Here is a 23,949-nt window from a genome sequence, read left to right on the forward strand (position 1 = left end):
GATGTTGAGCAGAAGGGAGGAAGTGCAAGAGTACAAATACAGAAAACTTTGACACTCAGTTTCCAAATTCAATCATAATTTTAGCAAGTTAATAAGCCAACGTTGCAGTGTCAGTGTTGGATGTGTGTGCATCCTATTGAGATGTGACTTAACATAGTAACTCAAGTATGGGTACAAGATTTTATCTGTGATTACTGTATCCTGCCCAAAATCTCTTCTATTCTTTCTTGACCTTATTACCTACATTTCACTTCAGTACTTACATCAGCACTCATCTCCCCTCCTGCCTGGAATTAATTTAACTCTAAACATATATGCTACTTAAAACCACCCCAACAAAAGCAACAACTACATATACACCCCTTATAACAGATGGAACAATGGTTTTGATTTTTGGCTGCATTTTTCATGACTTGGCTCCCTCTTCTGGAAACAGACACAGTTAACAGAATGAATAAAAATACCTTCTTCGCATAGTTTCTAATTTCCTGTCCAAATAATTGAAGGAAAGCTTACAATTTGATGAAGCTTAAGCCCTGTGGTTACTCTGCACAGCACCCCCCAGTTTCCATTTGCCACAGTTGTCGGCATTGTTTGCTTTCTATAGGGGTTGGAGGCCTGTAAAACTATACGTGGCTATGCCATATGCCTTTTTGGGGAGACCTCTTTCCTTGGAGGAAGAAATGCTGAGGCAAAAAGCAGTGTGACTTTATGATTTTTGCGTTTGTCAGCCCTAAGGGCCTACTGATTCTGGAGTTGTTTCTGTGGAGTGTGAGGAGCCTTTTTCTGCTTCGTTCTGTGAGGTTTAGCTCAATAATGCTGTTACCTCTCCTGATCTAAGCTAACTGCTCTTCAGGGACTTGAAAAGCATTCCTCTTTGGAGAAGAATGAGTGAGTTAGCTAAACGCTGTTCTGCTGAAGTCTTAATTTTATTGAACATTTACAGGCTGCTGCTTTTCCTGGCTGCAGATGGGAGAAGCCAGCCGTGCACCTGTGCCCTGTACTTGTTAGCGTAACCCAGGAGCTTCAGTACCTTTTTCCCAAGGGCCATATTTGCCCTTGGCAGGCTGTGCGGGAGCTCCTTCTCCATCCTTCTACCAAAGTTTTGCCATGCCTGCATCCAAGCTGCTGTTGGCCACCTGTACAACATCTTAACAGAGCTCCACCTGCTCATTCATACTCCTGAAGTGACTCACGCCTCCTCTTGTTTTGGACTGGGATAATCATTATTTTAATCATCTATTTCCATAAAGGAGCCTGATTGCATCTCCGTGACGCTTACAGGAAGGCAGCGGCTCTGTCCGACAGAGTTAACCCAGGCTGCAACAACACCGATAACTATTCGTTTTCTCCCTAAATTTAGATGGGAAACCTTAAAAAGCAGAGACAGATGTTTCTGCTGGTAAACCTGAGAAAAACAAAAGCGAAAGCTGGAGGAGCAGGGGCTGTCCCCGCCACCACAAGCAGCATTGCAACTTTTGGGTACAGGAGGGACAGGAACATTTCATTTTATTGAACAGAGTAAAATATAATTTTACTTGGGCCATCTGTTACCCCATCACCACATTGCTGTGGGCATGCAATTCCACACCGGAGGGGGGGCAAAAATCCTTAAAAACTAACCCAAAAGGAGCCCAGCGAGCTGAGGGCTGCCCGGATCCGGGGGTGGGGATCGCGGGTTCGAGGCTGCCCCCGGTCCCCACGGGCCCCGGGGGGCGGTGGCGGTGCTGGCTCGGGGCCCGGCCCGGCCCGGCCCGGCGGGGAGGCGCCGACACGTGGCCGAGGCCCGGCGGGGGAAGGCCGGGAGGGAAGAACGAGAGAAGAGAAGGAGGAGGGAAGGAGAGGAGGAGGAGGCCGGCTCGGGGTGAGGCGGCGGGGCCGGAAGGCTCTGCCCTGCCCGCATGGCCGCGGGTGGCACCGCGGTGCCGTGTGGCGCCCAGCCCGGCTCCGGAGCCTCGCAGCGCCGCGGCATGAGGAAGGACGGCGCCGGGGACCCCTTTTGGCCAAGGTAAAGCTGCCTGAGGGGTGCTGCCCGTGGAAAAGCCGCCGCTGCTCGGCGGAGAAACCGCTTCGGGAGCCGCTCCGAGAGCCCCCCGGGGGCTGGGGTCCCGGTGGGCTGAACGCGGGGCTGTGTGTGTGTGTGTGGGGGGGGAGGCTAAAAATACGGAATAAATCTCCTCCTTTCGTTCCTGGCACGCCGGCAGTTATTTAAACACGCCGCTGGATGTACCGGGAGGGTTTTATCGGAGTGTTTCAGTCAGGATGTTTGTCCTGGCGATAGGAATTTGTGAAGATAAAAGTCCCGGCGGGGAGCTGGGCGGCAGCCTGACAGCACTAGCAAGCGAAGTCATTAAAATAATTAACGCCCCCGTTAAGCCCGAAGGGTCTGCTTTTAGAGTAGGGTGGTCCCATGCTTGCAGCGGGGCTGTGCTGACCCCAGGACAGTCACCCACTGCCCCGACGCCTGCTCCAACTCTTCTGGTCCTGGCAGGGCACCTGATCCTACAACCCTACAGTTTAACAATCCTACAATCCCACAGTTTAACAATCCTACAATCTAACAATCCTACAATCCTGCAGTCACAGATGGTGCAGAAATGCCCCGTGGCAGCTGGAAGTGATGCTTGGAGGCTTCTCCAAGCCGGGACCCCGATAGCCAGGGCTTCACCCCGCTGCCTCCCACGCTTTGGGGTTTTTTATAGGTTTGTCTTGATGCTGCTGTGGTGCCGAGCGAGGTGCTGTGCCCGGCAGGCTGCCTGTTCCCCTTTGCTTTGTGGACAGTGTGTCCCCATGGCGAGCCCATCATGGTGACAGCATCGAGGGGCAGCCACGGGGCTGGTGACATTGGTGCCAACACACAGGAACGTGTGGCCCAGGGGAGGATTTGTCCCTTCTGGCAGCAATCAGGGTGGTTGAGGTGGGTTGAGGTTTATTATCAACCCCCTCTTGCAGTGGTGGCACGTCTTGAGCTGCCTTCCCGAGGCAGGGTCCCAAGAATGCCAGGTAGGTCTCACAAGCAAACCTTTGGCACTCGTGTTGCTTAAAATTTTAAGATTCTACCCCCAAAGCAATTAAGAAAATCCCCTCTCTTTGTCGCCCTGTTCGTAACTTTTCCCTAAATATTCGTGAATTGGGAGTGGTGGGAGACAAAGAACCCCAAGCCAAATTTTCATGAAACAAAAATTTCTGCTTAGATGTCTTTTCCTGAGAAAAAAATAATTATACATTTTGCCAGAATGAACCTTCCAGCTTCCCAAATCTCTTCTAAAAGTGTGAACAACTATAACACTTCCCAAAACAAGAGACCGCTGATGAAACATTTACCAAGAAAGACATATTTTGAACCGATTCTGACCGTAGCGCTACAAGTAACCGAAAGAGTTCAGCCAACGTGAAGGAGCAGCAGGACGAGCGTAGCTCTAATCAGCTCGTTATCTTTATTGCAGTAATTCACAGAGGCAGAGAGCACGTCCCCGTCAGGCACGGCCGCACACACGCGTGGTTGCAGCCCTTGTTTGGGGAAGTTTTGTGGGTCTAAAGCCAACGAGACAGGGGAAGGGTAAGGGGAGCCCGCTGCCAGCTCATGCGAGCAGGTCGGGGGCCAGCTGCTGGTTGCAGAACGTGGCAGGTTGGGCGGTTTGAAATCGATTCGGTGGGCAGTTTTTGAACAACACATGCAAATAAAGAGCTGTCAACATTTCCAAGTAAGTAATAAGTTATTGCCGTGGAGGCAAGGCTTGATCGGGTGGGGGAAATGACACAGGTTCTCCTTTCATGCTCCAACAAAAGACATGCCAGGCAGCCTTCCAAGATCTGTCTGCACCGTCAGTGCAAGGAGAGATAAGCACTTATCTTGGTGGCAGGTTTATTTTTCCATATTTGTTCATCCCGCTTCTTCTTTTGTCCTCCCTTTTTTTCAGCTGGCTCTTCCTTCCTCTTCCACTGTTCTTGCCCTGTGATTTATCCTGCCTCTCCCGCTGCCCTTCCCAAACTTTTCTGCAGGTTTCCAGTGGCTCCGCGATCACACATCTGCTCTTTCTCTTCCAAGATCAACTCTCGGCAATTTCTGTTTGGGGCTTGAAAAATTGCTTGCACGTTTATTTAGCACATCTGGATGTTTAGATAGCACTTTCTGCCTGGAGATCTCACCATGCCAAGCGGGACCCCTTCGGCAGATGTGTGGGAGCACCTCTGGTTCAACAGGAGGGACGACCAAAGCACCCAGAAGAGAAATCGATGGCCAAAGGCTACACACAAAGCCCTGGGCAGATCCAGCAGTCAACGTGGAGACAACGCTTTGGATGGTGCCTCCAGGAGAGAAACAGAGCACAGAGAAGTCAGTGTGTCCTGGGAAGGAAATGGCTCCTGAAGCCACTCTGCATCTCCCAGCCTCTGGCTACACCTGAAGACAAGGGATTATTATAGCAGTTTCTTTAAGCTCCACAGATAAAAGGGCTTGTACCACTGGCCACATGCTGGCCTTCAGTCGCCTGACTGTGCTCTTTGCCCGGAGCCAGAGGTCACGTTGTTTTTCTGAGCTCAGTGCCCCAATCTTTTGTCAACACGATGCTGTGGCTTTAGTTGATTTTTTTTTTTTTTTTTTTTGTGGTTGGGTTTTTTAGTCATCCAAGCTCCTCACCCTGAATTTAAGCACGTATTTCATTTATGGCTGATCCGTGTATGTCCTCAGATCAGTGTGCAAAGCACGCGTGTGCTTTATTATTACATTTTCCCACCTCCTCCACCTGGGCTAAACAACTATTTCCAGCTCATGAGAGCTGCTGAAATCTAATTTCATCTTTGCTTTTGCCGAAAGCAAGAAATGAAGAGAGGGAATAAACTGAGAGCTGTGCTTGCTGAACACCACTTTGTTGCCATCTGTGGCTCTGCGGAAGAAGTTTGTGCACAGGAGGCTAACAGGAAATCAGCAGCTTTCCCAGTAAAAAAGCCCTGTGTCCTCCGTGCTGCTCTAGCTGGCTGCGAGCTGGCAGATTGGAAAAAAGACTCCTCTAAACCCGAAAGCTACTTTTGACAGCGAGAAATCACCAGCTTTGAGCCGGGCTGCAGCACGACAAAGTCAGCTTGAGGAGGGGAAAAAAAAGGGCTCTCTTGACAAGCGTGTTAGATTTTCAAGGGTAGGAGAAATTGTTAAGAAAAACAAAGAGAGAGAAGTGAGAGGATTGTCAAAGCAGGTTGAAAATAACTACCTTGGTATTATCTCCTTGTGCAGGAGTGTCTGCATGACTGCTGTGTCAGACCACGTCAGTCAGGCTGTAATTGTGGTGATTACTGTCAATTAAAGCAGGAGGCAGGTAAGCAGGGACAGAAGTATTTTATGGGGGAAAATGATGCTCATGTGGGGCTGGGAATGGGTCACGAGGAGGAAAATGCCCCTGGTCTGCAGCTGGTGGCCCCGTGGCATGGCTGGAAGCTCGGTGCCACTCCGTGGTCCCCATCCTGCTCCTCCTGGGGTTTGTGCAGGGATGGGTGCGTGCCTGCTGCAATGAACAAGGGGCTCCAGCACACGTATCCTCTGTGCATCTCCCACAGAGCCTCTTTGGGTCCTCGTCTGCAGGAGGAAACTGAGCCAGAAGGCTTCTGCACCTTCCAGTTCCAGCTCTGGGCAGCACCCACAAGCACTGGAGACGGCTTCCACCCAAAAGCTGTTGTTGGAGCAGACCGTTCGTGGTCTGCACAGCTCTCTTACTGCCTAAAAAAACACCTGGCAGTCCTGGCTTGTGCCTTGAGGGTGGCATGGAGCTGTGATCTGACTGATAGCCTCAGTGCCAGTGAGTCCATTTTAACAGTGACCTGCAGTGCCTGCAAACATGACTGCAGACCGAGGGAAAGGAGCAAGGCAAGGCAAGAGAAATAAAGTTGAATCAATATTTGCTCAGTGGCACCTACTGGAGAAATTCCTCCAGCAGGAAAACACCCTGCAAATAAAGATACCCTGTGCTGCTTCCTCTGCGGGATGTCCCAGGATTCCTTAAAAATCAATGTTAAACACTGCCCTAGGCTGGGGACCCGTTCTTGGTGGGATCCAGGTCCCACGTGAAGCACTGGATGCTTCAAAGCAAAGCTGTGACCATGACCACCCAGCGCCTGGGGCTGTGTTTGGGGGAGAACCCGGGCACACTGCTCGAACACAAGGCTGCTGCCATCCAAAAAGCCACCCAGGAACAGTCATTAGGACTCAATTATAGTTCTCGGTGCTAATTATAGCCCGTCTGGGTGGTGGTTGGAGCATTACAACATAGGAAGTGTTTTCTAGCTGCACGGCTGCGAGGAGGGTGCCGGCGGCGCGCTGAAGGGGACGCACCTGCAGGCGCCTGCTCCCTGCGAGAAGCAAGAAGGTGTGACGGGCCAGGAGAGCACGGCCGGGTGGTGAGGAGCTGCTGCAGACCTGCAACAACCTCTTGAGTCAGCGGGGTGGCTGCGGGCAGGCCGTGGAGCTTCATCCCCTGACGGTTTCAGAGGTGGCTGCCCCTCTCGCCGCGGTTTCTGCCCCGTGCAGCTGGGAGAAGCTCGGTCTGCGTGACTGCACCGCCACCTGCGACTTCCTTCTGCTTGGGTTTAGATGTGCCTGCCTCTGTCTCGGTTGGGTTATCATCAGCACAGGTTGTTGCTCCCTCATCAGGGATGCAATTTAGTTAAATTTGCTAATTCCGGTAAAGCTCCGCTTCTTGGGTGGCTGGTGTTAGCTACAAAACCTATTGTTCGGTTTGTCGTTACTCCTTAGCTCCTAAAGCAGTTTTAATTTTCCTCCTTTGCACTAGTCAAGGTTTCTTCTGGAACCTTTGCTGTTGTTGTTGTGCACCAAGCAGAACATTGACTCATCGGCAGGCTCTGTGATAACTGTAATTAGGAGAAAATGCGTTTACAAAGCTCTTTCCTCTGATGTAAGCACGTCCTTGTCCTTGCAGAGAAATAATTCTTGCCATGCTTGCAGGTGGGTGTGGGCAGCCAGTGATTACATTTGACACTCGTATTATTGGAGGGGATTTTCCTAGCTGGACGTGCTGCCTGCAGAGCGAGTGGCAGTCGGAAGCCCTCGGTAGAGTTCCTGCTTGTTTGGAACTGAAGTGTCTACTGATGCATATAAAAACACAGGAAAAGGGCATGAATTTATAGAACGGAGCAGTGATCAAGGAGAGCACCATGACCATGTCATGTTTTATATATCATACGCAGTGGTTTTGGAAAAAAGTGAGGCTCCTCCTGTGCCCCCTGCCCGCAGCTCCCCTGGACAGCGGCGTTACTGCCTGCGGGCTGCGCTTTCCCTTGCTGCAAACACCTCCGGGAGGGAACAGAGCTGAGCTGCACAGGCCTTTTTCTCTCTGTTTCATACGTTATGCAGCCTTCCAGGGGAAAAAATGCCAATCTTATATCCCATTAGAGTGCTGCCGTGCTCACCAGAAGAGCTGCTGGGAGAAGAAGCAGCGCCCAGCCCAGCTCCAGACACGGGGAAGCTCAGAAAAGTCCCCGTGTGCTTCAGGGGGAAAAGTACAGTTTGGAAAACACTTGGCAGCTAAATAACAGCAAACACACGCACATGGCAAGCATTTACTTGGTCACCTCAACTTCAAGAACTGAAATAAATGGGCGCTGTGCTGCTGTGGATAGCAGGGAGCTGAGCGCTCCGGGCTGGCAGCTGCACATGTCCGCGGGGCAGAGGCACTGGTTTGGCAGGCACAGTTGTGCATCTGATACCAGCCAGCCTTGGGAAATCCCTCCGAGGGCTCTGCCGAGCACCTTTTTTTAATTTCTAGCCCCACCTGCCCTGTGCCTCCCGTACCCAAACCGCTGTCCAGGCTCTCCTGGGCTGGCTCCGACACTCAGGAGCTGGAAGTTTTTGGGCTTTGCTGCAGCAAACTGAAGTCGGTCAGAGCCACAGCTCTTGGTGCTGGCTGGGCAACCAGCACAGAGCTTTCATCCGCAGGTGATAAAAACAAATCAAATTTTTTGTGCAGCAAATTAAAGCGTGCTCGTTGCGTGCCCTTCGAGCAGTGTAAGACCAGGAGGGCGTTTGTCAGCCAGTTCAGGTGACCGAGGCAGGTCAACCCTCGGTTCCTTGTTCTCCCAGCAAACATAAGTGAGGTTTTCTAGTTCCCGTGCTGTTTTGTACGTTTCTGTGTGCACAATAAGGACAGTTCCAACCTTTAAAGCTCTGCTGAAAGCTCCCAGTTCCTCCCGCCAGGAGCCGGCACGGAGCTGCTTGTCAGGAAACAGCAATAAATTCATTTCCAGCGGGCACAACTGCTCGGTGTGTTTTACTTCTCATTGTTCCTTTGTCTCCCTCCGTGCCGGGCCATTTGACACATTTATAAATGGGCTTGTGCTGTGTGGGATTAACCTACATTTATCCTAAACCCAGCGCAGAGGAATCAGCGCTCATTTCAATATAAAAGTGACCCAGGTTGTTCCCTGGGCAGACGGCGGGGATGTGTAGCAGGGTGGAAAGCACCGAGGTTAATGCCCGGTACAGTGAATTTCACAATCATCTCTGGAGCAGAGAGAGCCTGTTTGTTCAGGCCTCTGGGCACCAAATTAACCACATACAAACAATATCAATAGTTTATGTTCTCACTGAGCTGCTTTTTCATGAGCAGAGGGGGATGCAGCCTGCAGGACTTCACCTGCGCGTGGTGAAGGAAGAAATATTGCCAGCCTGGTCGTCTGCAGGAGCTCTCGTCCTGGGGCTGAGGATCACAGACCAAAACCAAGTGTTACTACGAGCACATCCTTACTAACATTATCCTGAACTTCTTGCCAGGCCAGGCTGGATGACTTCGCTCCTCGCCCTGGGCTGTTCAGCCCCACCACGTCCTGTCTCTCCCTAAAACTTGCCTCCACCTCTGTTATTTTTAAGAAGGGTGACATGTCACCTCCCCTGGGGAATGGGCAGGAATGCCAAGTGACAAATATTTGCTACCAAGACAGCGTGTCACGCACTGACCTTTCTTTTGTTACCCTTACCTTTTAAAGAACAGCTTCTAAAGCTTTTGTTTGGATAAAAAAGCTCAGCAAAGCAGGTTTCTGCCCTGCCTTCTCCTCCACCTACAGTCAGCAGTGCCTGAGCAGCCTGGTCCACCTGCAGCTTTTGGACACAGACACAATAATTTGGGATAAAAGTTAGCATAATTCTTGAAAGTCACCAACCAAACACATTTCCAAGTGTTTCTAAGCACTGTGCCCCAGGGGGATCGTGCTGACCTTTTTTTACCAGTCCAAACTCATTACAGCTTGCAAGCAAACCAGTCCCACCTGTAAAAGTGCTCGGTGGGCACCCATCTGCCTGGCAGCTCATCCTCTGGCCTTTTTCTCACCTTCTGCTCTCTCCCTGCAGGCCCACGTGCCGTGTGTGGATGGTGATGCTGCTGCTGGGGACGTGCCTGCTGTACTGCGCCCGCGTCACCGTGCCCATCTGCGCCGTCGCCCTGAGCGCTCATTTCGGCTGGGACAAGAAGCAGTCGGGCGTCGTGCTCAGCAGCTTCTTCTGGGGCTACTGCTTGACGCAGATCATCGGAGGACATATCAGTGACCAGTACTGGCATTGTCTTTTCCCCTGCTCGGGCTTTTTCAGTATCACCTAACTTGGTTTTGATCTCTCGGTTGACAGTGCCAGGTTTCACCCCGGGATGGTAACGGGGTGGAGGGTGAAGGCTAGGTGTGGGAGAAGCTTTATGGGTTTCTCTGTTGGCTTTGCCACAGCCCTCATTCAGGAAGTACAGCTGTGGTTTTCTCATTCCTGGGTCTTCAAACTGGTGCCATGCTTACAGTGCGGTGTGCGGGGAAGGACTTTGTACAGGAAAAACCCCCAGCAAACCCAGGGAGTGCCCACACAGTAATTACTACCTTGGCAGTTCCCACACTGCTGCCAGAAGAGGCCTTCGGTTATATTAATGGACACTTAGACCACCGAGGTTTCTTTTCACCTTTAACCGGTGAAGGGCACTGTTATACCAGCATATTTTTTCGGATGGAGGTGGTTTTTACCACTGGGTCAGTAACTGCAATAGAAGAGCAAACCCACAACCCTACACATGAAGCTGACAAAAGAAATAGTGGGTGTAAACTGGGCTTGATTTTAGGAAAGTGATGAATGCTGAGTTCTTGTGTGGTTCATAGCTGCTGCTTGCTGGGAGTCCATTAACAAACAGTTTAATCCCAGCTGTGTCCGACAGCCATTTGGAAGGTTTTATGGCTGCAGTCACTAGCCACAAGACATAAGATTTCCTTCTTGCAAGGACTACAGCTTTTCATTATTTGAAATAATCTATTCTGTCTTCATTTTCATTTCGGCACCTCCAGTGTTTCCACCCCACATTCTTGTGCAATCCTTTCCCAAACAAGCCCCTATCAGAGCTTCCATCATGTTTTGAATGCCTTTGGTCTATCACATCAATTAAAAAACAACTACCCCAGCTAGCTGTAAGGAAAGGTCTGGTTAATTAGCCACTCACATTCCTTTCCCCAGCCGCCCTCTCCTTGGTGAGGAGGGTTTTCCTGCGAAACCTTTCGTGAGAAGGGCATGCCTGGAAGGAGTGCGTTATCCATGCAGGGCACTCTGCAATTTTATTATGTTCCTTAATAGTCTGCAAGCAAATGCCAGCAAAAAAAATCCCCCAGCTGCTAACAGGAAGGAGTAGCTGATGCAGGAGAGCAGACGGATGAGAAAACACGGTCATTGTAAAAGAAAAGCAGAAGGGCAGCAGCAGCTTGGGTTTCCCCTGCACCAGGGAGAAGTGTTTGGGGTGGCTGTGTGCTGGTGCCTGGTGCTGGATGGGCAGCACCCACTGAGAGCTGTCCTGGTGGCTGACACGAGTCCTGCTCTGGGGCTGTCACCGGGCCCCTTCGTGGGGTCTCACGCTCTGTGGAGGTGGGAAGGGAGGGGGCCAGCTCTGATCCTGCTCCCTGCAGGGCTAAAACCTCCTTAAGAGGAGAAGAACAGGTTAGACGGACAATTCTCTCTTAAAAAACAGCTGAACTGGGAAGAATGCTTGAATTTTAGCTGGGGGCCTTTGCCCTTTATCCCACCACTCGTTTCTGATGCATGTTTTCTGTCTTCCAGAATAGGAGGTGAGAAAGTCCTCCTCCTCTCGGCATCAGCATGGGGCTTCCTGACAGTCATCACCCCGCTGCTCACGCACATCTCTTCTGCCCATCTCGTCTTCATGACCTGCTCCAGGTTCCTCATGGGGCTGCTGCAAGGTGAGACCCGGGTCCTGAGCATGCGTGTCTGCCCACGGGCTCCTTGCTCGGGGCTCAAATGTTCAGGTGCAAGACATTTGGTTTTCAGTGTGTGAATTCCTGCTGCGTGTTCGAGCAAGCTTCTGTCTCAAAGCTGCTTCTGCACCTGGAGCAGAAGCAAAAAAAACAAGTGTGGCATTTCTAAAGTCACCCACAAATCATTTCCCCATAGAAATCTCTCTGCCGAACATGGGCTGCCACAATAAGAAGCTACAGCTGCTGGCTTCTGAAATCAGATTTAGATTTTTCTGTGTTTTAAAACTCGTTGGAAGCGCTTGGTGAAAACTAGTCCTTGCCAAAACCTCTGGATAATTTGGGATGGTTTTCCTTTCCTCTTGCCAAATGGCAGCACTGGCACTGATGAACTTACAGCAGCAGTTTTGATGATGGAATGGGACTACAGAGAAGACAAAACCAAACCTTTCCTTGCGATGGGTTCCTTTATTCTATGTTACATCCCTGTTTTGAATCCACCCAAAGTCTCGTTGCTTTGTCTCGGTGTTTAGCTCTTGATGGATCTTTTAAATTTGCTTTGGGTTTGCTGGTGAGGGCCTGCCCTGACAGCCCCCTGCCTTCCTTCCCTTGCTCAGGGGTCTACTTCCCATCGCTGGCCAGCCTGCTGTCCCAGAGGGTCCGGGAGAGCGAGCGAGCCTTCACCTACAGCACGGTGGGGACCGGCTCACAGTTCGGGTAAGTTCAAAAGGCAGATGGCTTTGAGCAGCGAGTGACAATCTCAGGACATCACGGTGATGAAAGGACAGTAAATAGTTGGAGGCAAAACTTGCAGCCCAAAGTACAGGCAGGTTCCTGGGTCCTTGAGGATGCCGGTTGCAGCTGGGGAAGCCTCAGGCAGTTACTGTCTGTGCTCTCATGCACACGCTGCTGAAGACTTTGTGTTCTTTGAAATGCACGGTTTGCTCTTGCGTGTGTCAAGGATTTATGTGGTGTTTTTTTTTTTTTTTTCTTTCCTTCCGAGACAGACTTTGAAGAGTGTTTGCAATATTTAATTACTATGGGGAACAGCCTGATCCAGTAGGAAGAGCAGGGGTCAGCATGAGACTGCTCACCTGTCCTCCCTGACAGATGGCGATAATACAACTTTCCCTTCTCTTCTATTTCCATGAGAATTTCCTTTCTAAATGGAAGAGTTACTTAAAAGCCAAATAGAAATACCACTGCATTTAATGGCTTTGTTTTTATGGGGGTGGGAAACACAGGACTGTCTGCAGCCGAGAGCTCGGGGGCGAGGTGCTGAGCCTCCCCAGCTCAGGATCTGGCCTTGCTGGGACCAGAGCAGGTTGCAAAGCCACAGGGTGCAGCAGGTGGATGTGCAGCATCCACCCCAGGAAGCCTCCCCTATGGCTCTGTGCCATCTCAGTGTCTTTGGCCAGCCCTTGGCAGACCCAAGATCCAGCTTGTGGCTTCCCTTCCAGGACACTGGTGATCGGTGGTGCAGGATCTCTGCTCCTGGACTGGTACGGCTGGGAGAGCGTCTTCTACTTCTCTGGCTTGCTCACGTTGCTCTGGGTTTACTGCACCTGCAAGTACCTGCTGACAGAGAAAGGTAAATTCAACCTTATCCCTTGGGCTGCAGGGCTTGGGGTTTCCAAGGGCTCGCCTGGTTTTACACAGTGTATTTTGTTCGGGTATCTTGTATAATAAGCAGTGTCTGGCCGAAGATGCTGAACCCAGAAACAAGATTTTGAGCTTTTACATTGCTGTTTCAGTCCCACACTGGATTATGTTGCTGTTGAGAGTCGCCCTGACTCCTCAGTACTCTTAAGCACCAGTGAAAACACCAAGCGGAGCGTGATCTTCTAAGTGGATTAAGCTTAAACAGGGCGAGATACTTATTCCCAACTAAGAGCATCTATACACAGAGCTTTTAAAAAGCAGTTAATCCCAGTATCTCTTTCCAAATAACAGTCTGGGAGAAATTCCACACATGGGCAAACCATTACACCTGCCTACAGTGCTCTTAGTGCGCCTGTGGTATGTAGGGGCCCAGCTCATCTTGTGCCTGGTGCTGCCCTAAATCCAGACCTCGTCCCTGCCCCAAGAGATTTCTGTCCAGTTGTGATGAGAGATGCAACAGCTGGGAAGGTGGCTGGTTGGGGCTCTGTGTGGGTGCAGTGGAAGATGCTTGGTGAACATAAACAAAGTGTTCTCATGAGCATCCAGTGCTGGTTTTGCAAAAAAAAAAAAAAAGAGTTTGAAGGAGATTTGAGGTGCTTGTACAGGTCTTGCAGGGCTCCCTCCAGCTGCACAGAATATCGCTGATCAGAGCTTTCCTTTGTACGTTTCTTTCCCTGCAGAACTCACCATCCCCATAGAATATTTAACGAGAGGCCTCTCGATGTCCAAGCAGAGCAAAGTGCCCTGGAAGCAGCTGTTTACGAAGGCGCCCATATGGTAGGCAGCTGGAGCAGCCCCGGCCAGGCTGGGAGAGCTCCTCCACCCCGTGGCATTGCCACCTCTGCCTGCTTGCTTCTTTTGTGCTCGTTCTCTTATTTGGGAAATGCCACCACGTTTTCTAATCCCTCCTATGTAAATAAAGAACTGAAAGCATGAGCTTGATGAAAGGTGGGGTTTGTTCTGTCTGGGGGAATGCTAGGCTTAAATATTGCTGGCAAATCTTTCTCTTTTGGAAGCTGTTCCCTGGGTGAGTGTGATGCTCAGGGGCACCAGCATGGGCTGGGTTTGCATTGCTGGGTTTGCACTGGAATAGAGTTTTTTTAGGGAAATCTGCATTTTGCACTGAGGCTCATCCAAGCACAGCAGCAGGTTCCCAGGTGCTGCTAAAGACGGGGAGGAGGGTGATGGAACTGGCTGCCCTTTCCTGCCTTAAATAACTGTGGGACATCTGCTGATAACACAGCTTTAGAAAGCCCTAAATGACACCTCCTGCTGCGCTGGAGGGACTTTGGGGAAATACGCTCACACGGTCACAGCCGTGGTGAACCTGGCCTGAACCCACGGGCTGACGTCAGGCATCCGCCCTGGTGAGGGCAGCTGGGGAACGCGTGGTGCTGCGAGCCCAGAGCAGTAGTTATCTGTGAAAAAAATCTCAGGAAACAACAGCAGTGCTATAAGGGAGTTATTTATAGACCGGGAGCTGAAATACTGCGTTGCTAGAATGCCCCTTTCTCGCTCAGCGTGACCTGTCAGTGCTGATTATTCCCTCCCTGCTGTATTTTCTCAGGGCTGTCATCATTGCTCAGCTTTCTACATCCAGCACGTTTTTCACTCTCCTTTCCTGGCTGCCCACTTTCTTTAAGGAAACTTTCCCCGAGTCAAAGGTAAGAGTGGCTGAGACGTGGGAAGGGCTGGGGTGTGTGCAGAGGGGATGGTGCTGGGTGCCTGCCAAAGCAGGTGGGTTGGGGAGCAAGGGGAAGGCAGAGGGGGTTGGTGAGAGCAGGCTGGGAGGCAGGAGGAGGTGGAAGGCTTCCCTGCAGGGCCAGTAGGTGTTTCTCCATGCATACGTCTAGAGATGTGCACAAGCATCCTCCCTCCGGGTAGGCAGAGGCTGGTTTCTTATGGCTTGGTGAGGGATGCTGAAGTGAGGCAGACATGGGGCACCTTCCAGGCAGGGAAGAGAAGGGTTATGTCTGGTTTTCAGACTTTATTTATTTTATTTTATTTTATTTTATTTTATTTTATTTTATTTTATTTTATTTTATTTTATTTTATTTTATTTTATTTTATTTTATTTTATTTTATTCTTCTGAGGGAGGGACAATCTTCAAATGGCACGGAGCTCATTGCACTATGCCATTGTAAATGACCACCATCCCTGGGTTTTTAAGTTTTTATTTAACTATATTGACATCGTATAGCTCAGAGATACCAGCAATAAGTGATAATTACCATTAATAATGTGTACTTTAACAACACTATAAAAGCTTCTCTCCCCTCAGCACAAACAATGATCCCATTTTTCAGAAACCTAGGCAAGACTCATCTGGGCTGACAGCTACTATTTTTATCTTCTTATTCTCAGAAACTGAGCCATCCTTTTCCACAATGGCTCTGCTAGGGTTTTTTTGTAACTTCCAGAGCTGCTTACAAATGCCTTTTAACATTACATTTGTAAGGGGCTTTATGGCATGCTTGATATTTATTTTAAAATCGTGTATTAAACCAGTAAACATATTGTTGTGACAAGATCTGTGCACCTCTGGTAATATGCTTGGGTAGCAGTAATTTGCCATCTGTTAAGCCTTATATCATGGTCCTCTTATGTAAGATGCTCCACACAGTGCTCCTGCATCCAGTAATCGCTTCATGCATTTTAATAAAACGGGGCTTGACAATGCTCGATTTTAAGGGATTGATGATAATCCTTAGCGTGGTAAAACTATGTCACCTACTGGTCGGACACCCTTGCTGCAGGTGAGGTGCCTTCACCGCTCTGCAGTCTGCCACCTGCAGCCCACCTGGATGGAGGATTTTGGCGATGGGATGAGACAAGGGTGGCCCTGGTGTGTTGGGACGGATCGCTGGGTGACCCCAGGTGGCGTCACGAGATGCCACAGGCATTGCCCCACAAACCTGATGGGATAACATTTCCAAAAGTGACCGAGGACCAACATTTCAAAGGCGCTGAAAGATGCAGATGGGCCGTGCTGTGATTTCCAGGAGCAGTCGAAACAGGATTATTCAAAAGCAGGATTATCCAGCCCTCCCACGCATCCTGATGTGGCAAGAGAACAAGAGATGTGTACGTGGGGAGGTGGGCTCTGAGCAAAGGGAGCTTTAAATGGATGAGGGATGGGTTGATTCGACCCACTGAGATGAAGCCCGGCACCAGCACACACCAATTTCAGCTCCCCGTGGGATCTGGGCACCAAAACGCCTGTGAGCAGCTGTAATCCAGATGACCAGCAATCATCTGTGATTACAAATGCAGCAAGCTTGCTTAATTGAAAATAAACCGAAGTATGTTGTGACTGTAATGTTACCTAATCCTGGCATTAAAATCCAGCTACACTCCCCCAGCTTTGCAGTAACGCTGCTAATGAGGTTGAAGCTGCTCTTGGAAATTTTGCCAGCAGCTTTTCCGATGACCCCCGGGGCAGAGCAACATCCACAGCTTGCTTTCCAGAGCTCTGCAGCTCTCTGCCACATCACCTTGCTGAACACTAAACTTTGCCATGTTTAATCCCTCGCCTCTGAGCTTTCTGCCTCTGCCCTGAGGGTAGGGTCACGGAGACAGAAGGAAAGGCAGCACACCTACCACCTGCTGCAGCCCCGTGCTGTGCCTGATGGGCTGCAGGTTTTGGAGAGCTGCAGGCTGTAACTGAGAGCTTGTGGTGGGAAGGGGTTAGAGATCCTGTAAAAAGTCCTGATCCCTTCATTTTTTCCTTTCTACAGACATCTGCAAGTAAGCTGAGCTCTGACAGCAGCCCTCTCTTGACTTTTGCTCTCTTTCAGGGTTGGGTGTTTAACGTAGTCCCCTGGCTGGTTGCAATTCCAACGAGCTTGTTCAGTGGATTTCTGTCTGATCATTTAATTAACCAGGGTAAGAGCTCTTTTGGCTTTTCCTCAGCTCTGATTCTATACAGTGTGGGAACAGAACCTGGCTGGGAGGACTTGGGCTTGTTCAGGTGGAGAAGTCCCAGCAATAGGCAGCAGTCCTGATATGAAAATGGGGTAAGTACGACAGGGTCAAGGTCCCATCCACGTGCTTGGAGCTCCCTTTGATCTCACAGCATCCATCCAGAGATGAGCTGTGGCCATCTGAATTGCACTTCCCTGGGAGGAGCACAAGGAGACCTGTTGCTCTGTCTTTACGTGGGACTCTTCCTTTCTCTTCCAGGGTACAAAACCATCACCGTTCGGAAGTTCATGCAGGTAAGAGACCTCTGCTTGCCTGCTGCTGCTGAGAGGCAGATCAGATCACTTCCAGAGCTGGGTTGGTGGTTGCAGGGGGGAGGTTTTGTAGCTTTGCAGACAGACTTGACTGGTGTGTATGGGAAATGAAATGCAGAGGAAAACCCGACCAAGAAGCAGAGTGTGGACCCGCAGTTACGTTGTGCTTGGAGCTGTGTGAGTGCTCCAAGGAGCTCTTCCTCCACAGGCAGGGCCCAGCTGTACGCTGTCACTCCAAAGGGCCCTTTAGGTGCTGAGGGAAGAAGCAATGCAAGGCTGAGCAGAAATAGAAAAGCCAGGAGAGAGCACGATGAGAAAAGCCAGGGGAGAGCATGCCTCTGCCCACATCGTGTCCACCTGGGGGGAGCAAAGACCCAAAGAGAACCGTGCACACAAGCTCTTCACACTGTAAAAGGGCACAGTTTGCCTGCAAACGGGCTTGCTTTCTGCCTCACAGAAGATCCACTGCAGTATTTCATTTCCCCTTTCTTCAAGGTCATCGGCTCTGGTGTCTCCAGTGTTTTTGCTCTGTGCCTGGGCCAGACATCCAGCTTTTGCAAAGCCATAGTGTTCGCCTCGGCTTCTGTTGGACTCCAGACCTTTAACCACAGGTAACGAAGGCAGCAGTGAGCTGCAGCCCTCGGCTTTGTCACTCTGGGCTTGCAGTGCAGGCTGCCCCCAGTCTTACTGGGGTGCTAAACCTGGCATTTCCCGAGGAGGGGCTGGCCATGCTGCGAGCAGGGGCACGAAGCAGGAGGGGAATTGTGCTTTGACCCCTCTGAGTGCCTTGAACTGAACCCTTCTGGTTCTCTCCTGCATTGCCTCTTCCCTCCTCGTCTTCCCTTGCCAGTGCCATGGGTTGTCTGGGCTCCTTCCATTTGTGTGACAAGCTAAGCTCTGTGCAAACTATGAAAAACCAAATCGTGCTCCATTAAAACCAGTGTTTCCCCCTCTCTGTTTCTCACTAGTGGTATTTCAGTAAACGTGCAAGATTTGGCCCCCTCCTGTGCTGGCTTGCTGTTCGGTAAGGATTCCTCTGGGCTTGGGGCTGAGCTGGAGAGGTGCTGTGCGTGGGGACACACGGGGCTGGGTGTCAGGCTTTTAGCAGCCGTAGCTCTTCGGGACGGCTGCTCGGTGCTTGCAGCCTCAGCACCTTTCTATGTGTGCAGCTGCCTTCCCTGGGGCCAGGTGGCTGCACATGCTGCTGCTTCTTTTCTCCTACAACCACCTGGAGAAAGGGAAGGGGGTGAGGAGAAGTGGTGCTGGCCCTGCTACCAGCAAGGCCCTTTGCTGCCCCCCATATCAGGGGTTGGGTGGGAAGCCAGGTGAAGCTGCCTGCATCTTTGGGTTTCTAATACCCACTTTCCGTGAGACAAAGCAAAAGGAAAATTCCCTTTTTTTCCACTTTACAGGTGTTGGAAACACAGGTGGAGCCCTCCTAGGTAAGGCACCTTCCTTCAGCTCACCCTTGTGGGCAGGCAGGATGCGGCCCCACAGCCTGTGCGTTTCTCTCTCTTCCCCCTGTGCCCAGGAGTCATCTGTGTGTACTTGGCTGGCTACCTGATCGAAACGACGGGCTCCTGGACTTCTGTCTTCAACCTGGTGGCCGCTGTCAACAGCATCGGGCTCTGTGCGTTCCTGGTGTTTGGGGAGGCCCAGCGGGTGGACACGGACTCTGCCTACATTGACCTGTAGAGAGGAGTCCAGCAAGCAGAGGAAGGATAAGGGAGATCACATCCACGTGTCATTGTTGCACAAGTGCCAAAGAATGTTATTTTTTGTAGGCATTTAACAAAAAATACTGAGACCAAGTACTTAGTGGGTGTGAATGAAACCCACGCCAAAAAGAGTTCTAGAGTTCATTTTTTTTTTGCTCAGGGCAGGGCTGATGGCCTGTGGAGCCATCCAGCTCAACGTCTCCAGTGAGATTTTGGCCTTGGTTTGCCCCAGTCCCATTTCCAGTGGGCAGACACCCAGCTGGGCTGCCCTGCTCGGTGGGGCTGCAGTTTGCACTCCCAGCTTACTGATGGAGCTGCTTCACTGTGCGGAGCATCGCTGCCTCCATGCTCTGCCTCCCTGTGATCGCGTGGAGGACTGCCAGCTCGTGGACGGCCGCTCAACACATTTTTGTCTGAACTAACAGAAAGGAAGAACCCCAAAGAACATACCTCTGACCTTAACTGTCCCTCGCGTGCCTTCGTTTTGCAGCCCGTTCGGCAGGCGCAGCCCGGGTGCACAAGGGACTGGATTGTGAGACGAATCCAAGGCTTCCCTTCGGGGCAAGCGAGGATTTCTGGCTGGGTGCCTGCTGTGCACCGTGGGCAGGACGTTGCATCCATCCTGCAGACCACACCAGACCGCTCTCAGCAGCCCAAGGGCTCCCTCAGTGTCTGAGCCCGGTGGGATGCAGGACACCACGTGTTGTAGGGGCAGCCCAGGAATCCTCCAGGAGCCCTTTTGCCCCACGCTGTGAATGTAGAAGGATTGGTCATGCTCAGTGCTACGGGTCCGTGCTCCCAAACGCTCTCTGCTGCATCAGACGTGTCCTTCACGTGCTCTCAGAGGGCTGCGGGAGATTTTCCAAAGAGCCTGCAGTGGGCACCTTTTGTTTCTCCTTCAAGCATAAAGGGAATTTCTGCATCAGGGACACTTAGTACTGGGTGTGGATCCGTGCTGTTCCCCGTGTCAGGGGGAAATACGTGGCTGTTCACGCCTCTGAGCCTGAATGTCTTAAGTTATTTATAAATATTTTTAAATTTAACTACCAAATTCTATATTTTATGTACTTGAGGCCTGATTCTGCATGCTTATTTTCTGTGGTACTCCCACCGAAACCCACAGTATTTCCAGAGGGGAAGGATTTACCAGCCTACAGATTCTGGTTTTGTACGGTCTATTTTAAATGTGACATTTAATATTAAAGTAAGTCATTGCTTTTCCTCCCACCCCTTGCTTGCAGCCCAAGTTTTGGAGCTGAGAACAATTCAGCGCTGCTCGGTTAGCGAGGAGGGCACAGCCAGCATCACGGCTTTGGCTTTGCAGCTGCTGAAACTGCGCTCACCCTGCAGGAAAGCTGCAGATTCAGGTTCACCGTCCTTAAAAAAAATATAAAAATCCTGCTTGTCCTTTTGTTTGGGACAGCTTTCTTGGAAGATACCTTGCTGCTTCTGAATAGGTGGGCTGATAATGAAAATGTTTAACTGCAGAGACAATAATGGTGCCGCTAAGCTGAGCTGAGCTACTTATTGGGGGTATTAAGAGATAAAGATACAGCTGCCTGGTGTCTTCTCGAGGGAAAATAGCATCAGTGTGGTCTAAGTTAGGGCCAGAGAGATGAGTACTTTTTTTCTTCTTCTTTGCTTTTTTCCCTAAGAGGCCATTTGCTGCCATGGGTCCAGCCCTGTGGCTGGGGTGCTGCAGAGCCAGGATCCAGACACTGCTGGGAAGCTTAAAATCAGCAGGTAAAAGGGGAGGGTAAACGCAGACCAGGCTGGCCAGCCAGGCATCTCTGCCAGCCCTGTCCCTCCTCCAGCCTGAGCAGCTTGCTTGCATGACCTTTCCTGTAGCAACGTAGACAATTTTTTTTTTTTTTTAATAATTTGGCCATTCAGTGGTGCAGCTCAGGAGAACAAGGAGTGGATCCTGGTTCTTTTTTTTTTTTTTTTTTTTTTTTTTTCCCTGCTTGCACTGTTTCTCGTGGAAGAGTTGAATTCCATCAGTTTAAATCACATTCACGTGAGGCAGCTGGGCCACCCCTTGGATCTGCAGGCTGGGAGATGTGGAACTGAGATCATCAAAGGAAAGTCAAAGTCCCAAATGATCAAACCGATGATGCTGGCTGTGCCTTCCTTGTACAACAGCTAGAGCTTTGGTGGGTTGTCTGCATTATCTGTCTCTGTAAACTGGCCAATAAGCTGTAGATCTGATGCTCAAGTTTCATCACATTCATACAACGTCAGTGAAGTATTGAAACCCTTTTGCATATCTGTACGACTCTTAGTTTAAGCAGCCTTGCCAAAGCTTGCTGTCAGAGTTTTTTGTTACGGAAGGACCTAAAAAATAAAGGCAGCAAATCATTTGCACACTGATTTTGTGATTTTCCTTGAAAAATGAACGCAGAGGTGCTCATTCACATGGTCAAGTAAGAGACAGGCAGAGCTGGAGTGTGCTTAGTGAGACCGACTCCTCAGGAAGGAGAGGCTGGGCTGGGGGAGCAGCTGGGCTGGTGGATCTCCACAGCATCCTCACACACATGCTACAACTTTTTTTCTGGCTTATTTTGGAAAAATGACTGAAAAGCTGTCTCCAGCAGAGCTGTGTTTACTCCAGCATCAGGGGACACCGTCCGGTGTCAGTTGTTAGAGCAATAACACAGACGAAACCAGTCTTCTGCTGGGTGGGACATGCCCCGAAGACAGACCGCCTTCCACCTGGCGACCGAAAAAAAAACCCAAACTGCCAACTTTTCTCCATCCTCGCTGATAGGTTCGTGCGGATGCCAACAGAGGGAGCTGTTAGATTTGGGATGTGGCTGCCCAGAGCTGCACCTGGCCCTGGCACAGCTGGCACAGCCCGGCCGGGAGGGCAGCGAGTGGCCAAGGGCATCCCAGGACCACTGTGCCAGCCAGTGCCTGCCCCAAAGTGTGCCCGTGGGGTGCTGGGGCAGCTCACACGGGGGGAAAAAGCTTTTTAAAAAGGAGAAGTAGCCACTAAAGGAATTTTAAAACCCTACCTGTAGAGCCACACAGTCAAGGAAGGACCTTTGAGGACTACGGAGCCCGCTAATTTTATCCTCAGTGTGCTCAGGAAAAGTAGCGTGAAATTTAGTGCTACCAAAACAACGCTGAAGGTAATTTAGCAGGATGTTTGATCCCCAACCCTCCTTGTCCTTTTGCTCCCCTGCTTATAAATACATGAACAACCTCTGACAGACACTCTTTTAACCTGGGAAGCTCTCAGTAAGCAGAGACCACCCTAAAACCCTGCCCTGCTCCTCGTCACGGTGTCCTGCAACCGTGTGAAGCCGAGGGAATGGAGTGAGGGACAGGTACGGGCGAAAGGGTCTGGAAATCTGGGACTGTGCTTAAAGGCTGATTAATTACAGGTCCATTGTATGGCTGCTGAGGGGTAGAAGTGATGGGTCAGTTTATGTTTGAATCGTTGAGGGCATGCTCAATAGCTGGCACGAGCACAGAAAGAGCGCTGTTCTATTGCAGTTTGCGTAACACTAAATCAATAAACACGTTTAAGCAGATGGAAAGCAAAACACAAGGATAAATCAGCACTATTTGGAGAAGAAAAGAAAGAGCAAAGAGCACTTCTCGCTGGCACTTTTGCACTGAAAACCCAAGCAGATGCTCTCACAGCAGAGCCCCGATCCAACATCCACCTGCCAGCTCCCCGGGGCCGGGACGTGCCCCAAAGCCGTCCTGCAAAGGGCACGTCGCACCCTGCGCCCTCGCAAGCAAAATATCACCCTTTATTGCAGCCGTGACCTACTGCACGGCACGTACGGAGGAATTTTCCATTTCAAACTTTAATGCAATAATTAAGATGTCCATTAAGGTCTTTACAGTTTGACTGCTTGTAATTAAAAATGGGAGGGAGATGGCGAGGAGTTACAGTCGAGGACATCAAGCTCCTGCTGGCAGCTTTAAACTCTCTCCTTTCTACTTCTCTGTTTTGTTTCTTTCTTCAGAATCATTTTCCAGAACATCCCCTGCAGATTTTGAGGTGTCTCTGGGCATGGTGAACCTCGGGGATTGGACCCTTGGAGCTCCACCAGCAAAGATCCCAGGGATAACCAAAAATCCCAGCGTGATCGCCGGCCCCGGGAGCAGTAACAGGGTTTTATGCTTCAGTTGCCTTCCAGCTCCCCGCTCACACAGCTCACAGCACAGGATTAGCAGTGGGAAAGGTTTTAATGCAATAATGAAAAGGGGAGAGCCCCCCATATAAACCCACAGCTTCCAAAGTGCCTCTGCTCCTGGGAGGCCACAGTCCCGTCACCCAGTAATAGGATTTGGTGTCCTACAGCACCACTGAAATACTTGCAAAAATTTTGTTCTCAAATCACCAGATTTTTGCAAAGGCTTAACAAAAACTAATGATTTGATGGTGGGAGTAGCTGCCAGAAAAGCTTTGGCTGATCCCCTGAATCCTTTCCCAAATTGCTTTCCCTGCCATGTACAACCACCGCGTGCTGGTTCCCCGCTCGTGTTCCTCCAAATGCAGCGCTTGGTACAATCTCCTGGTGCTTTGGCATTAATTATTCTCTAATAAATTGTTTTTAATTTCAGCTCCAAAGGAAAGAAAAAAAAAATCCACTTCCATGGGAGACAACGGAAAGTACATGTGTAGCAATTATCTGTAGGGTTTTACACAAAGAATTAGAAAGCTACTCGCGCATGTCCTGCATCCTCATTAAAGGCAAGCGGTTTGCAGCTGACAGGGGATTCTCCTGTGCAACCATTTAGGCTCATTGCAGCTGTTAAATTCCTTTCATTTTTTTTTTCCTCCTTTCCTACCAAGTCTCATACAAAACCCACTAATTTATAACCTCTCCTGCGTACCTGGGTGAGGCGAACGCTTTCGTGGGACTCATCCTCTGCCCTTCAGAAGCACTGCTGTGCTCAGGGGAGGGAGGATTTGCCTTCTTTGGCACCCCAATCCCTGGTTATTTATTTATTCAGTAGAATAAGCATTCCAAACACATAGTGCCATCAGCAAGAACATCACCAGATATCAGAGAGGAGGTCTTCAGACGAGCAATTTATCATTATCTGTTTTATTTCTCTTTATTTCAGCCCATCACAAGTGCTCTTT

General features: G+C 50.3%; 1 protein-coding gene across 1 annotated transcript; it reads left to right on the plus strand.

The window, feature by feature from the left end:
• Positions 1 to 1,901: 1,901 nt before the first annotated feature.
• On the plus strand, positions 1,902 to 18,819 carry SLC17A9 (solute carrier family 17 member 9; the record flags this gene model as incomplete). The annotated part of the gene is made up of 13 exons (XM_084296385.1): positions 1,902 to 2,008; positions 9,350 to 9,547; positions 11,075 to 11,214; positions 11,844 to 11,943; positions 12,687 to 12,817; positions 13,569 to 13,665; positions 14,456 to 14,552; positions 16,687 to 16,774; positions 17,072 to 17,106; positions 17,620 to 17,735; positions 18,093 to 18,148; positions 18,537 to 18,566; positions 18,656 to 18,819. 13 exons carry the CDS (start codon positions 1,902 to 1,904, stop codon positions 18,817 to 18,819), a joined length of 1,359 nt encoding a protein of 452 aa, XP_084152511.1.
• Between the last annotated feature and the right edge of the window lie 5,130 nt (positions 18,820 to 23,949).

This window comes from Netta rufina (assembly GCF_964035555.1).
Source record: "Netta rufina genome assembly, chromosome: 16".
NCBI lineage: Eukaryota > Metazoa > Chordata > Aves > Anseriformes > Anatidae > Netta > Netta rufina.